This window comes from Chelonia mydas, chromosome 3 (assembly GCF_015237465.2).
Source record: "Chelonia mydas isolate rCheMyd1 chromosome 3, rCheMyd1.pri.v2, whole genome shotgun sequence".
Classification (NCBI taxonomy): domain Eukaryota; kingdom Metazoa; phylum Chordata; order Testudines; family Cheloniidae; genus Chelonia; species Chelonia mydas.
In genome coordinates this window covers 111,218,672-111,236,273 of record NC_057851.1, presented here as the reverse complement: position 1 = coordinate 111,236,273, position 17,602 = coordinate 111,218,672, and the positions used below count along the sequence as shown (strand labels likewise).

At 44.1% G+C, this 17,602-nt stretch overlaps 1 protein-coding gene across 3 annotated transcripts in view; it reads right to left on the bottom strand.

Annotated features, from left to right (window-relative positions):
- Positions 1–636: 636 nt before the first annotated feature.
- The window catches only part of CCDC170 (coiled-coil domain containing 170), a 74,951-nt gene continuing 57,985 nt past the window's right edge, over positions 637–17,602 (bottom strand). For all 3 annotated transcript variants that reach the window (XM_037895004.2, XM_037895001.2, XM_037895002.2), the window contains exons 12-13: positions 16,200–16,436; positions 637–2,400 (exon numbers count right to left, since the gene is read on the bottom strand). In XM_037895004.2, the coding sequence (XP_037750932.1) occupies positions 2,200–2,400; positions 16,200–16,436 (438 nt within the window). In that variant the 3' untranslated portion in view covers positions 637–2,199. The remainder of the gene's footprint in view (positions 2,401–16,199; positions 16,437–17,602) is intronic.

Here is a 17,602-nt window from a genome sequence, read left to right as displayed (position 1 = left end):
GGGTTTTAGTTGGGGGCTGAAGGTGACGGCTAGTGGCGTTCTGTTATTTTCTTTGTTAGGCCTGTCCTGTAGTAGGTGACTTCTGGGAACTCTTCTGGCTCTGTCAATCTGTTTCTTCACTTCCGCAGGTGGGTATTGTAGTTGTAAGAATGCTTGATAGAGATCTTGTAGGTGTTTGTCTCTGTCTGAGAGGTTGGAGCAAATGTGGTTGTATCGCAGAGCTTGGCTGTAGACAATGGATCGTGTGGTGTGGTCAGGGTGAAAGCTGGAGGCATGCAGGTAGGAATAGCGGTCAGTAGGTTTCTGGTATAGGGTGGTATTTATGTGACCATCGTTTATTAGCACTGTAGTGTCCAGGAAGTGGATCTCTTGTGTGGACTGGACCAGGCTGAGGTTGATGGTGGGATGGAAATTGTTGAAATCATGGTGGAATTCCTCAAGGGCTTCTTTTCCATGGGTCCAGATGATGATGATGTCATCAATATAGCGCAAGTAGAGTAGGGGCGTTAGGGGACGAGAGCTGAGGAAGCGTTGTTCTAAATCAGCCATAAAAATGTTGGCATACTGTGGGGCCATGCAGGTACCCATAGCAGTGCCGCTGATCTGAAGGTATACATTGTCCCCAAATGTAAAATAGTCAAGTGCACTCAACTCCTACTGGGAGTACATTCAACACCTAGTATGTTCAGACACTAATTTCTTACTTTAGTTTGTTCAATTTATGGTTTATAAAGCATGTTTCAGTATTTTAAAAGTGTGTATGTAAGAAACAACAGCTGACAGGGCTTTACACTAGCTGGCAAAGACTCTGTCCACCTATGTAATTATGGAACAAACAAAAGCACAGGCTAAAACTACTATCAACCTTATCTGAGTATTAGTATATCTGTACATCCTCTTCCTACCTACACACCCCCGAGCAGTTCAGTTTGACCGATAAAATGTTAATCTGTAATCTGTTATTTTCAATGAAAGAAGTGCCTATATCTCAAGTTTTATTTTGTATTTTGTATTTGTTAGGGGTTTTCCTTTTTATTTGTGAATATTTGTTAACTTGTACGTGAACAAACCATTTCACAATAGAAAATAAGAAAGGAAATTATTGTTAATCTAAATAATCATAGGAACATATGCTTTACCATACCTGATCATACCACTGGTCTACCAAGTTTGGCATTCCTCATTCAAAAATAGCCAATCACTGATGTTTCAGAGAAAAGCAAAATATAAAAAAACTACACTGCATGTAGCCAGTTGTGCATTACTTATGTAATCCCTCCTAATCCTGTACTAAAATTGTTTTTCTAAAAAAAGATTGTAAAGATTATAATTCATTTTCCTTAAAATATAGATTAATAATTTCAATGACTGGAGTAATGTCTGTTGAGATGCCCCATGCTCCTAACCCCTCTATGGTATGTTAATTATGCAAAAGGGAACTTGTTGCAATTACAATGTGTGTTGCATCACAACTTACACTGCTCTGAGGTGAGAGCATGCTGCTTCCTTACTTCATATCCTCTGCCTTTCCACCACCCAATCAAGCTTCTAAAGCTCAACTACAGTGGGCGCAGAGGGACTAGCAATGATGAGAGCGAAGCATGCATTGGTTGGGGGAGGTAACTGAATAGCTGCCTCTTTTATCTGCCCAGCTACCCAACAGAACTTTCACAATCTGGCTGTCCTATGAGCCATGCAGCAGAGGTAGGTCTATATCCCACATACTGTCTATCAAGCACATAGACCTTGATTACGTACAAGCTTTATATTGGGGGTGATACGGCTTGTCTCTTATCAACATTTGTGAATTTGTACAGATAACTGCCATTAACAGTAGGAGGAATTACATATGTTTGTTCCTGGACAGGGAAACAGACATCTGTTAGCTGTATTAAAAATATTGCTTATTAAAAATACTTCAGTGTCTAGAGTGCAAGAAATTTAAATTTAGGTTGGATCCTTTTCTGTATTTTGTTTCGCTGCCGGTACAGTGGGTGAAATCCTAGCTCCGCTGAAGGCAATTGCTAACCTCCTCTTGACTTCAGTGGGGCCATGATTTCACTCCACATATACATTTTGAGAGAGATGGTTATAGGAATATTTGCTCAAATCACCCACAATCAGGACTCATGCTGCTGTTCATTTTCAACACTAAGAGCCAGCTGAGTTCTGTCTGCCTGTCTCTCAAAGAGGCACTGTTCAGTGAAGAAGCTGTAAGTGGCTTTGCGAGTGTCCATCTTGCCTCACTGCCACGTCTTTGAGGCAGACACAGGGAACAAAATGGTGCTGATGAGCATGGATCAACCCCTCGAGACGTGTGATGATTTCATAGTCAGGGAGTGCAAGGCTGGTAACACTAAGGCCCAACATATGCGAGACCACCTCACGGAACTCTGCCAGCTGCAAAAGCAAACAAACAAATCAATCATTCAGACAAGAGGAAGGCTGGAAAAACATTTACACACACACACACGCACACACACACACACACACACGCAAGTAGTACTTGTATCAGGGATTCAAAGATTATGTAATTGCTCCTTACAACCTGAAAGTTTGGCATTGTTCTTCTTCCACATGATTAGAGATTTTGGTGGACTAGATGGCTGGGGTGACTGGAGACTGGACATAGAGTCTTCACCTCTAGGTTTAATCGCAGAAAAAAGTCATCATACAAAGTCTGTTGGGCAGCCTGTGTTTAAAGGCAGGTGTTTTCGGTCCAGTTCCAAGTGGACAGGTGTCCATATGAAAAGTCACCATCAATATTGTTGGCAGTCACAGCAGGAAAATTAGGACATCAACAGCTATGACACTGCATGCACACAGGTGACACATCTAATGAGTAAAAATGGCCCAGGTCTATTTAGTCACTTTTCAGAGTTTAATCACACTTTAATAAAAGCTATGAGGCAACATTCAGACATCTTCTGTCCCTGATTAGATTTTCTAACCAAGATAGTTTAGCACTAAGGGGAAGGAGAAGCATCAGCAGATGTGCCTAAACTTGCAGCTTCTAACTTCCATATTTCCCGTGGCAGGCTGCAGCCCTTGGCCAGCCTCTCCCAGCTAGTTCCCTTTAAATTACCTTCATCCAGCTCCAGCTGGCTGGCAGCAAAAGCATTTCAAACAAAGTAGAACTCAAAACAACATCTTTATGAGATGTAAGGAATGGTGTCCCTAGCCTCTGTTTGTCAGAGGGTGGAGATGGATGGCAGGAGAGAGATTACTTGATCATTACCTGTTAGGTTCACTCCCTCTGGGGCACCTGGCATTGGCCACTGTCTGCAGACAGGATACTGGGCTGCATGGATCTTTGGTCTGATCCAGTATGGCCATTCTTATTGTCCTTTCCACCCAGGCATCTCTGCTTTTACATTCTTCAAATCTTCCTCTACCACTTGCAGGACAGGTCAACCCACCTCACTCCTTTCTCTCTTGTGCCAGAAGAGGCCAGAAAGTAAACAATCCTTCTCCTCTAAGATCTCCACATTATGATGGAACAGCCAGAGTATATATTGCCCTCCTTCCCAGAACTTGTCCTGATTGGCGAGGAGGGGATCCTACTTCCACCCTACACTAATATGTCATGGTCCCAGACCCTTAAGGAAACAATAATCTGGGTTTGTCCCCAGACACTGAATTTTACCCTGAGACCATTTTCTTTCCCCCAGCATCTGCCTCTGCCATTTCCTAGGCCCTCATCTGCTCCAGAACTTCTGGAACCTTAAAGGGGCATGTCAAGGGTCAGGGTTTGGCTGGCCTCAGTCCTCACTACTTCTTAAAGGGGACAGAACCTCCCGTTACGTCACCCATATCGGTCTTTGAATAGTGAGCTAGGTGATTCTGTTGCTGGGATACTAGATGAATTTCTGTCATCATGGGCAAATGTGATAACCTACCACAAGACAATTAAAAGAGAGTAAGAGGGAGAAAGCCTTCCCCTCCACAATTTCTAACTGGTTTATTTATTTATTTATTTATTTATATTACCAGCAGTACATAGAGGTCCCAACCAAGATCAAAGCCCCATTGTGCTAGAAAGGGTACAAACACAGAATAAGCTATACTCAGGCCCTCAAAATCTAAACCCCCTTAACTCACTGACAATTAAGTTGTAAAACAGAGTGGAAACAAAAACAAATACACTCCCAAAATGCCCTGGTTACCCCCCGCCCCCGAATGGAATCCAGAACATTAAGGTTATTGTAGCATACCTAAACCAAATTCAAATTAAGAAAAAACAAATGCAAAGGCCAGATCCTGAAGCCTTTAGTCAGGCAAAGTCTCACTGAAGTCAGCAACAGTTTGTGTGACAACAGACCGAGTGAAAAGCGAGTACAGACCTTCAGTATTTACAGCTAAGTTCAGAAAAATAAATAAATCAAATCATCATAAAGTACTGAGGGATCTTAAGGATTCAGCCTGGTAATATCTGTCCTAAATTAGGTCCAAAAGCTGTGAAAGAAAGGCTATAACAATAGGCTAAACAATGCAGCACTGGAGGGGCCTCATATTTCAAAGTGCTCTTCCCAGTGACTTCAGAGCCAAGTCTGGAGGCTATAACTCAGAAGCTGTTGCGGAATGCTGGAGCAGCATGGTGGAGCATTAGCTGGATTTTTTTAAAGGGTTCACTCAAGGTTGGCTCCAACAGGCTGGTAAGCTGGCATTTGTCAACCAGGACCTCAAACACATTTAAAAAAAATCTGGAGCTCCCATGTAGTCCTCCAGCTCTTGGATCCATGAGCCAGTTGGCCAGGGAGCATCCAGCAAGAGTAGCTCTTCATGTTCCTCCTTTCGTTCCCCCATTAACATCCTCAAAGCTCCTGATCAGATTATTTCCTTCCTGTAGAAGAAAACTAGAAGAGGCTCCTCTAGCATCAAGCTTTGGCCAAGAGGATTCACTCAAGAGCCGCATGGGAAACTCTTCTCCCATGGGATAAATACAATGCCTCAACAGCACTTCCAGTCCCTGCTGACCAACATGCTCAAGACTCAGCTTGGTGCATGTTTGTTGTTCTCTGTATCGTAGCTGAAGTTTTTCATCCTTTTCCTTTATTTTTCAAATCTTGCCTTCATTTTTTGGGAGGCAATTCCACAGTTAGAAGCCAGTTAAGGAACATATGAGTATGCATGGTTTAGCATTGCTAAATGCCAGAATGAAGGGAAGCCACAAACTCTCAAGGTATGTCTACACTGCCCTGCAAACCACTGAATTGCTGACGCGGGCCAGCCATAAGTATTTCATTGTAGCATGAATATACCCTCAGTCTAATAAACTGCTTGATTTCAGCCAGTGGAAGATGCACATTAAAAGGATATATGGAAATCTCACTCTTTCCTTTCTTGTCATGGAGGAAAATTACTGGCATAAATGGCTACATTTGAGGAACGGTAAACATTTTAGGAATTTGGAGTACTCACATACTTCATATCTAATCCACCCTTCTGTGCACAGTATATCCATCATTTTCTTGGCCATCCTCTCATTCTTCACCTGCAAACTTCATACATGCTCAGATCATCTCAGCCTCCTCCTTACAGCTTCTCTGATATCATACACTTTGGTCTCACTCCTGATGACATCATTCCACATGTATACCCAAAAGGTCACCCCCTCACTGGCCTCAAATATATCATTACAATGGCTTTAAGTCTTCTCAAGTGCCTCTCTTTGGTCACCCATGTCTGTGATCCATACAGAAAAGTTGGACTTACTATGGTTTGTATAGTTGTCCGTTAAATAACCTGAGTAACTGTTTATCATAAATCACACACACTTATCTTGCTCCAGACTTCCCCTGCACTCAGCAGCCTTGCTTTCAGTTCTCTGTCAATTTCTCCATTTGCTACTAACAAATCATGAAGGTACTTAACCAGAAACCTGATCTAGGCACTGGTCCTCAATGTTAATATTCACCTGTCTTGGTTCTGTGCAAGTCAACTACAGGACTTCAGTCTTTGTTTTACTCATTTTGAGGCCATACTTTGCTAGTTCCCTATTCCAAGCATTGATTGTCTGGATCAAATCCTCCTCATTATCAGCCATTAGTGCAATATCATCAGCACAGATAGTACCTTTGCTCTCCTATGAAGTCTGTCACAATTATGAATACTAACGGACTAAGCACTGATCCCTGGTAGAGCCCAACCTTCACCTTGAAACCCTCCATTACCCAAAGGGCGTCTGCTCTTTTTTATCCTGGTACCATTACACAAACCCATCACCATCTGGACAATATCCTCTGTTATCCCAGAGAATCACAGCAGAAGTCCCAGAAGTCACCTAGGTAGTATGCTGAATGCTTTTTCCAAATCAAGGAACTCCCAAGTGTACTCGATGTTTCCTTCCAACTTCTTTTCCACCATTTGTTTAGCAATGCACAAACCACCTGTTGTTCCTTTTCTAAAACCAAAATTTAGCCTTTCCTAAAATGGGTTCCACTATTGATTTAGTTGGGGATTGGTCCTGCTTTGAGTAGAGGGTTGGACTAGATGACCTCCTGAGGTCTCTTCCAACCCTGATATTCTGTGATTCTATGATTTGGCAAATGCGGCTATCTATAATTCTCTTAGTTTCATGCAGTGGGACAACTTAATTCCTTGGTACTTCGAACAGTTGTGTATCTCACCGTTTGTTTGTATATCAGTACCAGTATGGACGTTCTCCATTCTCTTGGCATTTTCTTCTCTTTCTAAACTGAGCGCAGAACTCATCTGAGCCAGCATACACCAATTTCTCTCAAGTCTTTGATCATCTCTGCCATGACTTTGTCTGAACCTGTTGCTTTTCTGGATGCCATCTTCAGCAGTGCAGCCTTGACGTTTGCCTCTGACAAGTCAATAGATATTCAGTGTAACTGTAGCTGTGTCAGTCGCGGGATATTAGACAGACAAGGTGGATGAGGTAATATCTTTGATTGGACCAACTTCAAAAGCTTGTCTCTCTCACCTACAGAAGTTGGTCCAATCAAAAATATTGCCTCACCCACCTTGTCTAAGGTCAATAGATAAACACTTCAGGAAAATCAGCTTTCCTGCTAATGAACTGTAGCAAGAAAACAGGAAAATGTTTGTTCACGAAAGAGGTGAAAAGAGAACTGATTGTCCTGCAGAGCAAAATACATTATAACAAGCTGGCCAAAGAGCAACATTGCTTCCCTTGCAAAAGTGCTGAACAAGAGACATTGATTTTTATTCAGACTATTTTAACAAAGTGACAGGTCAAACAAAAGCAACATAAGAAGAAGTGCAAATATATACTGAAATATTTCCTTAATGCTATAGTATGTCTTGCCTGGAGCAGAACTACACATTTCTGCTCCTAATTTGATGCACTGCTGTATGTGTTTCATGAACATTTATTAAAATTTGGGCTAAAATATTTAGTGACTAGAAAAAAACACAATGAAAATTCTGCTTCAACTTTGCAACAATCATCATCATCATCATCATGACAAATCTCCAAAGAACATGGCCTTGTTGCAAATCAAGCACCACCTGGGTTTATCTCTGGCAAGGAGTTTGAGTGGTCTGGCTGTATATTCATCACTGTGTATGTCCATCACTGGCAATCCTGTTGTGTCACCAGAGCTTTTGGTGGCCACTGAACTCTGGCCATGTAGCCACATTCCTTGGTACACACTTCAGAATTCATTGGTTTTCCATTCTTATATGTCCATACCAAGAAAGCCGCCAAAACTGAACTGGTGCTGATGGAGGGATTGCTGGATTTGGCTTTGAATATCCTTGTCAAGGTTCCTTCCCCACTCTGAACTCTAGGGTACAGATGTGGGGACCTGCATGAAAACCTCCTAAGCTTACTTTTACCAGCTTAGGTTAAAACTTCCCCAAGGTACAAATTAATTTTACCCTTTGCCCTTGGATTTCCACTGCCACCACCAAACTTTATCTGGGTTCCTGAAAAAACGTAGTTTGGACACGTCTTTCCCCCCAAAATCCTCCCAACCCTTACACCCCACTTCCTGGGGAAGGTTTGGTAAAAATCCTCACCAATTTGCATAGGTGACCACAGACCCAAACCCTTGGATCTTAGAACAATGAAAAAAGCATTCAGTTTTCTTACAAGAAGACTTTTAATAGAAGTAAAGGAATCACCTCTGTAAAATCAGGACGGTAGATACCTTACAGGGTAATTAGATTCAAAACATAGAGAATCCCTCTAGGCAAAACCTTAAGTTACAACAAAGACACACAGACAGGAATATTCATTCTATTCAGCACAGCTATTTTCTCAGCCATTTAAAGAAATCATAATCTAACACATACCTAGTTAGATTACTTACTAAGTTCTAAGACTCCATTCCTGTTCTGTCTCCGGCAAAAGCATCACACAGACAGACACAGATCCTTTGTTTTTCTCCCTCCTCCCAGCTTTTGAAAGTATCTTGTCTCCTCATTGGTCATTTTGGTCAGGTGCCAGCGAGGTTACCTTTAGCTTCTTAACCCTTTACAGGTGAGAGGATTTTTCCTCTGGCCAGGAGGGATTTTAAAGGGGTTTACCCTTCCCTTTATATTTATGACAATCCTGATTTCTGATTTTGCCCTGCCACTTGATATGGAACAGTTGGTGGAGATCACAAGAATCAAAAACATCAATCTGGTGTTCTTCAGCTTTCTTCAGTGCCCACATATCACTTTTATACAGGAGACTTGGTATAACTGGTTGTGATGGGGTGGACTAGGCCCAAAGGCCCCCTGCTGGAGGCCTCAGGGTTCAGCCACACCCATCCCAGGAAAGAAGCAGTGGAGAGGTCCTCCAAGCAGGCTAGAGTAGCTACAGGGGAAGTACCCAATCAAGGCCCAGGAGGGCCATATAAAAGGAGCTGCAGAACAGAGCAGTAGTTAGTTGCTGCATGAAGCAGGAGAAGAAAGGACAGCAGGTCTGGCTGCCTGGAAGAGCACAGGACTACGGACAGCTAGGTCAGCTGGTAGGGACTGGGGGAGAAAGAGGCTCCTGGCTGGCTGCTAGGGATTGTGTAAGGACTGAGCCTGGGGCTCAGAAAGATAGCATTTCCAGGGAGGAAGCCCTGGGGATACAGCCTCACACCAGGCTTGGAACACTTAAAGACTAAAGCCAAAGGAGGGCTAGAGAGAGACACCATCAGAGGGGTACTGAGATAGGCTCTGTGGACTGTATACCCCAGAAGGGGGTTGTGCTGGCTAATGTGCAGACAGTCACTCAGCTGAGTCACTGAAAACCCTCCTGAGAACCACTGAAAGGGGTCTCCAGACCTAAATAATGCAGATACGCCCAATCAGAAGGGGGCACTCGCGAGAGGTGGGTGCCAACCCCTTTACACTGGTTCTACAGATCTGCCACTTTGAAGCAAGTGATGCCACTATCATTGATGTCACTATGCCCTTACGACACTCAAGGACCCAAAACATGGCAGCAGCTGCTGCTATAAGAACATCCGCATCTTTCCGGCATCCTCCTTTGAAAACAATGCAACATGGAAAAAAAAAGCAGGACTGTTCTTCTAAAATATCACAAACTGAGACTAGTATTACACACGGTCTGAACTTTCATGTAAGGCTTTCTTCAGACACAACAAATTCTTTAGACACAATGAACCCTGCATCTTGGCAGGGGTTTAGACTAGATGACCCTTGCGGTCCCTTCTAACCCTATGATTGTATGATTCTATTATTTCAAACTTATCACATATATGCACAATCCTAAATTTCACTTCAGCCAGTAACGATTTTCACTAATAATTAGAGAATAATAATCTGTATATACTCTATTTCTGATGCAGAAATAAACAAATTCACGTTACACTTTCTTTACTCTCAGCCCAAGAAGAAAGTTGAAAAGGGTCTTATTCAGCCATGGAGAAGAGAGAGAGCCAAAGGAATCTTACTGCACACAGACCAAAAACTGAACCAAGTACTGTGCCATTTACATTCCTATCAAATATTAAATATCGCATTTCAGTGCTTGAGCTGAATCAATGTCAAAATAAAATATATTTGGGATTTTCTTTGTGGTTGATTGTGTATAAAAGCCACGTAGGGATCTCAACAATTGCTTTGAATGCTCTTTAGACTGATCTTAATAAGATATATTATATTAGATTTAATAAAATGCAAGTATTATTCTTGAATACGTAGCAATGACAGCTAAAATTTATATGTTTTTCTTTTCATAGTGCAAATACAGAGCTTTAAGAGATTACAGGTGCTGGGGGAGTTGGGGGGGGGGCGGGCAGGCAGCAGCACATGGCTCGGGACCCCCTCTGGTGCTTGGGGAGGGGGGGGTGTTGGTGGGGTTGGCAGACTCCCTAGCCAGTTCCATGTGTCCCTGAAGCTCCTAGGGGCAGGGATGGCCAGAGGGGCTCTGCGTGCGGCTCCCGCCGCAAAAGCCAGCTCCGCAGCTCCCAATGGCCAGGAACCGCAGCCAATGGGAGCTGTGGGGGTGGTGCCTGTGGGTGCGCACAGCGCTTGGAGCCCCCTTGGCCCCTCTGCCTAGGAGCTGCACGGTCATGCTGATGGGAGCCTGGGAGCACCGCACCCTGAGGTAAGCACCACCCTCCTGCCCCAGCCCCCTCCCACACACACACAGAGTGCTGCTGTTGCTGGCCACTGCAGAAGTCATGGAGGTCACGGAGAGTCACAGAATCTGTGACTTCTGTGACAGACACACAGCCTATTATACATAATATTATCTCAGCACGCTCCCACACCCTCAAGCTGTGGCCTCAGTTTTCAAATACATTTTTGCCCTAATTATGCTGCAGCCTCTGTTCCCTCCACACTGGTTCCTAAGCCCAGCCTCCTTGTCCAACCAGTCTCAATCTCCTCTTTGCCCCTCCCCAACCCTAGCTCCTTGTCCACTCTCAGTGTTCCCTACCCTCAGCCAACTGGCTCCCACTCGCCTAGCCATTTCCCTCACTGGATCTAGTCCCAGGCTCCCCTTCCCATAAGCTCCCAGTTTCTTTGTCCAGCCAACATCAGACCCAGTTTCTCTCCTCCCCCTCCAGTCCAACCAGGCTCCTTGTCGCAATCTACTCTTTTTCCCCTCCCCTCAAATCTGATGTTTGTCCCCTCTGTATTCAAATCAGATGGCTTCCTCCTCCACACTGTATGGGTGGCCCAGCAGTAGGAGGAGGGTCACTGGGCGCACAGGAGAGACAGGCTCAAAGTTCCAGTGCCGGGCCCAGAGCAACTGAGAGAAGCTATTACAGGAAAAGTCCAGTCTGGGCTGGAGCATGCTCAGTCACTCTGGGGGGATGGTGCATGTGCAGCCCAGTCACAGTGGCAGCCGTGAGAGGCTCCAACGTACTCAGTGCGGATGGAATCTTCAGTGATTTTTAGTTGCTAAAAATCTAAGAATTCTCTACTGAGCATGTGTGAACTGAGATTTTTTCAAACATTTAGCCCTTCATGAAAAACTGCCCAGATTTGGCAGAGACAGCAAAAGGCTTGTTCCTTAACATAAAGGGCAACTCCTTTCTAAATTTCAAGTCCCTGTTTCAAAGCATGGCGGCATTACAGCTTTTCAAAGTTGCCAGAATTCTTTTTTTAAAACATGAGCAAAACAATCATTTTACCTAGCTTTGTTCCTGGAAATGGGTGAACTGTTTTAGCTGAAGTTTTCCCATAAATTTCAGCCCAAATGGTTAAAGTTTGGCAATGTAATAGGCAACTCAAAATGGTCTTATAATGGGAAGTGTTGGGAAACCTCAATAATTGCCCCACCTGTAATAATCAAACAATGCAATATATAGTAGCAATAAATGCACATATGTGATTTGCAAAAATGTAGTCAGTGGCTTTAATTTTGCACCTTCCAATGACCTCTACACTCTCATTTTGGATTCCAGGATAACAGTATAAAGCATTTATTTATATCTAAACCTTTGAGGTTCATGAAGTATCAGATCTTAATGTCACAAGAGCCTGATATCAGGACTCACGCAGCTGAGTTCCCTCAGGTGAGCCTGGGTCTAGCTGCTTCAGCCTTCAGATGATAGCTTAAATGATAGCAGGGCTGTGGAAGGATTGTCTGATTGGCTGGCTGTATCAATTGGCTGAAAGGAACAAACAGGTCTACATTCACGCTCAGCAGCAGATCGCTGTTTGCTCAACACTTACACCGGCAGTTGTGATCACGCCTGGGCCTGCCTCGTTTCCAGTCTTGTTCCTGTCCTCTCCAGTCTGCCTCAGCCCTACTTTTTTGCCTGGCTTCTGACTTTGGCTGTGACTCCTGGCTCTGGTGATGATCTTTGGCTTGATTCCTGGTTCCTAACTCCAGCTTTAGCCTGTGACTCCTGACTCCTGTCTCCAGCTCTAACTACTAGGTCAGACTACCCAGGTCCTGGTCCTGGTTCAGCAACCCCCACCCAAACAAGAGAGGGCTTTGTTCAGCTTTTGGGATGGGCCCCCCTAAAGCCAATGCAGCGCTGCAGGCCATTAGTGATTCAGACCCATCGAGAACCAAAGTTTCCAATGCCTGACAAGCTTGATGGTGACCACAGAAAATTCCGTCAGTTTTTAAATCAGTGCCACCTCTTGTTCCTGCTATGCCTACAGTTGTTTTCCACCACCTGAACCAGGATGGGACTTCTTAGCCTGCTGTCCAGGGAACGGTTGGTCTGAGCTTCCCCACTGCCTGAGAAATCCAGTGCCCTAATTGAGACAGTTCAAGGAGTTTGCCCAAGCCATGACGGTGATCTTCAACCCTCTGAATCACAAGCACATAGGAGAATCCAAGTTCCAGATCCTCATGCAGGGATGCTGGCCAGTTGCTAACTATGCTGAAGATGTTCAGTGCCTGGTGACACAGAATGGAACAAGGTGCTACCACTTCTGGCTTGGTCTAAAGGATGAAATCAAGGATGAGCTGGTGTGGCTAGAACCCCCAGCTTGTCTGGGCTCATTTATTGACCTGTCCATTGAGATTATCAATCACTTATCAGAATGCCACCAAAAAAGAAGGATGGCCCAACTTAACAGCTCCAGCTAGCCAACATCCAGCACCCACCCTATAGTCTGAACTCATGCAGGTTGATGTGGCCCAGACCCACTCTGAAGCTGAGAAGGCCTGACATTAGGCATCAGGTGTCTGTCTCGACTGTGAGGAACCTGGGCACTTCGCCTTGACTTGTCCCACAAAGGCCCGTTCCCCATCTTCATCAGGAAATGCCAAGTCTCAGTCCCCACGTCTGTCCACCATACCTAATCAGAGCCCGACTCAGCTTCTGCTCAGTCCATGGCATTCTGTCACATCTGAAGCCAGCTTGAAAGCACTGATTGATCTGGCATCTCCAGTAGTTTTATGGACTTGGACTTCATTCAAATGCAGTGGATCCCAACTCGTAAGGCCTTAGCTGATCTAAGAGAATCCATTGACAGATCACTCCTCTCATCAGGTCCTATCATGCATGATATTGCGCCCTTAGAACTCACAACCCCTCAGGTTTCTGACTACACAATGGCATCCTCTACGACGGGAAACTTATTCATGTCCCAGATGGCCAGCCTAGGCTTGAAGTTCTGAAATTATGTCACAACTCAACACTCACTGGCAATATTCCCTCTATTTTTTTCCATCCATGTGTGGAATGAATTTTGTTATGCGCACCAATATCAAGCTAATGTACAGATGTGCGCCACCAGTAGAAACAAAAAACTCTAGATAATTTTTTTTTTAAGTTAGCATAGGGATAATTTCTCCTGCTGGGACAGGTTAGGCATTTTAGAACTCACTACTCAAAGAATTAAATTTAAGCATAAGAGAGAAATAAAAATTATGAAATGCGTAGACCAGTCAAAAAACTAAAATAACAAACTTTGTAAGAATAAAATTACAGAGGCTGCCGAGGGAAGTGGCCAGCCAAAGGACTGCAGTTTGCCCCTGAGCAAGGGACTGGACTAGGGGCTGCAGTTCGCCACTGTGGTGAGAGGCCAGCCAAAGGACTGTTGGTTCCCCTGGAATGGGGGAGACAACGGAGTTGGGGCAGGACACGGTGGTCCGGGAGCGACGCGGGTCCCCAGAGACAGCAGAGGTGGTGGAGAAGCAGTGCCAGAGAGTGAGACACCACAAGAGGAGGGTGCCCTGCTGATGGACAGAGCTAATTCCTGTAGCAAACAGCAGGAGGTGCCATGAGCAATGAGCACAAATCGTTACACTGGCCAAGAACCCTTGCTGGAAGTTACTGTCTCCTCCAGCCACTGCCCACCCATCTCAGTGCTGATCCATCATGTCCCTGGACGTCACTGTAGATTTACACTGCTCCCACAGTTGTACAGTAGTGTTAGTCACAGTTCTTCACTATGGTGGCACACTTTGTCCATTCGCACACAGTCCCTACCACCCCAGAACTGCCTGCCTCTTTCTACAGCACATCTTCTGGCTCTATGGACCACAGACTGGCACTGTGTCAGATCAAGGCCCACAATTTGTCATGTGCTTCTGGCACAAGGTTTTAAATTCCCAGGTGTAGAGCTCCTTACCTCATCAGCATACCACCCACAGATCACACCAATGGACGGACCAAACCAGATCTTAGAGCAGCACCTCTAATGCTTCCTGAATTATGACCAGCATAATAGGGTCTCCCTGCTGCCTTGTGCAGAGCTGGCCTACAACAGTTCGATCCATGCCTCCCCCTGACAGAGACCATTCTATGGCAATTGCAGCTTCCATCCCTGCTTTCACGCAGCATTGACCACAGACTCCCTGGTCACCCATCTGCATCACCTGCAACAAGAACTTATTGAACAACTGGAAGCCACCAAAGTAACCTAGGAGCATTATGACAATAGCAGCTTCCAGGATGCACCACACTTTAGTGTCAGGGACAGGGTCTTTATATCATCTCAGAATCTGAAATTAACCCAACCATCAGCTATGTTGGCTCACCAATACTTAGGTCCATTCGATATCCTTGAGCAGATCAACCTGGTGACACTCAAGCTTCACTGACCAGAGCCAGTGAAGATCCATCCAGTGTTTGAAGTCTCTCTCCTAAAACCTTACCTACATAACCCCTTCTTTAGTCAATCCAACCCACTGCTGCTGCCCATAACAGTCCCTGGACAAGAAGAGTACCTTGTCTGACAGATTCTTGACTCCAAGCAAGTTTAATTGCTTGGTGTACTAGGACGACTACGGTCCTGATGAACGGTCATGGCAGCCAGCAGAGAACGTTCATGAATCAAGATTGGTATGCGATTTTCATTGGGTCCATCCGAAAGAAGGTGCTCCTGACAGGGGGCTACTGTCAGGAACCCTGGCATTGAGTTCCCTTGACAGAGCCTAGTGCTAGCCAGCTCAGCATTCAGGAAGGTTAATGAGCCCAGCTGGGCTGCAGCAGAATTGCCTGATTGGCCGGCCCACCTAATTGGCTAAAAGGAGACAAAAAGGTCTGCATTTAAGCTCAGCAGAAGCAGCAGTTTGCTGGCTGTTCAGTGCTTACACCCACAACTGCTATCTCTCCTTTTCCTGCCTTGTTCCCAGCCTTGCTCCTGCCTTGTATCCAGTCTTGGCTCTGGCCTTGCTCTGGTCCTGCTCCAATCTGCTCTTGCCCTGTTCTGATCCTGCCTGGTTTCTGGCTCCGGCTCTGACCTCTGACTCTGATTACTGACTCTTGGCTCTGGCTCTAGTCCTTGGATTGATTCTTGGTTCTGACTTCAGCTTTGGCCCAGGGCTCTGGCTACCAACTCTATCCCTGGCATTAGCCACCAAGCATTGCTCAGGTTCTAACAACTAGATCAGACCACCCACGTCTCAGTCCTGACACCTGGTTTGTTAACCAAAAAAGTTACCTTTGATATATTTTAAAAATATTTTTGAATTGTCCATGAATCCGTTGCCTATACATGGCAAAGTAACTAGGTTTTACTGGCTGATAAATATGAAAAATTGAATCAGTAACAAAGAAGTTGGAGTTCTAAAGTATTTTTTAATCTAACTTCTCCAAAACGTGGTATAAACAGAACACTTAGTGGCGTACAGTGACACAAAAGGTCTTATTTGGCACTCTTTTGGGATGAGTTGCATAACTCTGATGACTTTGCCACTCTTCAATAATGCAGCCATCTCAAACTCATGTCAGTAAAACCTTAATACTAACACACACACACGTTTTCAGAATGGCAGTATAATTCGTCCAGATACCAAGTTCTCAGTTTCCAAATGGCATCTACCAATTGTCTATCATATTTATACCTACCTGCTTTTCTCTTTTTGATACCTCTGCCAGGATTGTTTTAAGCGCCTTCAGTTCACTGGTAACTGCTTCTAACATACTCCTGGCCCTTTCTTTATCCTCCTTAGCTTCATGCTCCGTAAACTGTAATTCGGATTTGACACAGATCAGCTGCTTCTCAGCCTTCTCCTTCATCTTTTCCAGCTTGCCTTGAGACTTGTTTAGTTCCTCAATGGTTCTAATCTGCTCCAGAGTTTTGACCTACAAGATCAACGATTAGAGGACTATTAAGTTCTTCACATTGCCATTTATAAGAACCCAATAGCGAAGATGGCTATTCTAGAATGCTTTTTTTTTCTGCTGAGCTGAAGATAGCTTTTTGCTACTGTAAAGCAACAAACATTTTCACAAGAAATTCAGAACTAGTGAAAAGCTAAAAACTGTGTTTCATTTAAGTTCAAAACTTTTTCTCCCAGGTTTGATAGAATAAATTTTCTGAGGACAACTAAAGCAACACACATTGAAATGTGTTCAACTGTAGCCATGTTGGGTATTCCACATTCCATAACATTAACTCCAAGTGTTCTGGACTGTATTTACAGATGCTATGTAGTACATACTTAGAGGTCAATGACAGATTCCAAAATATCACAGATCTCTTGACTTTATTACACTGCTTTCTTTGCAACAGACAGATTTCAGTAGTTCACCATTAACATATGTTATTATACTTCATAGTTAGTGTTTCGTGTTTTCAGTTTTTACTGATTTACACCTGTTTATCAATGTACACTCTCTCTCTCTATATATATATATATATGTACACAAACATACATACATACACTTTACTTATTTTTGTTAAATACTAACGCTTTAGGCGATTGTTGTGTCCTGCAGTTCTGAGACTGAAGCAGTTCTGCAGTGTAAAACACAGAACACACTCACAGTGGCGGTTGGAAAAATTAAACAATGTTAGTATTGTGCTATGATTGGCCCACAAGGAAACGCTGCCCACCTATTTCTTTGTGTGCGCTTAGTGCAGCACTGATATTTAAACAACCAATCCTCCACAGATAAAGATAAGGTAAAAAGGTAAACCTGGGGTGAAAACGCAAATCTATACCTGAATACCAACAAGAAAATCAGTGCTTAGAAATTTTCAAGAAAATCAAAGACAGGAGTGAAGAGGATATCTTGTGCTGCGAGTACTGCAGAGTTGAGGTTAGTGCTCACGCTAACAGAATAAAAGAGTATGTTGAAAACAAATGACATAAGAAGCTTAAAGAAGAAAGTGAGCTTTTGGGTAAACAGTCAATATCAGGAGCTTTCTTTCATTAACACCCTAGTGAGAGGACGCAGTATGATTGTGCCACTGAATTTGTGCGTGCTTTGTTTCACCAGACAGCCGCTGTTAATTGCTAAGGAGC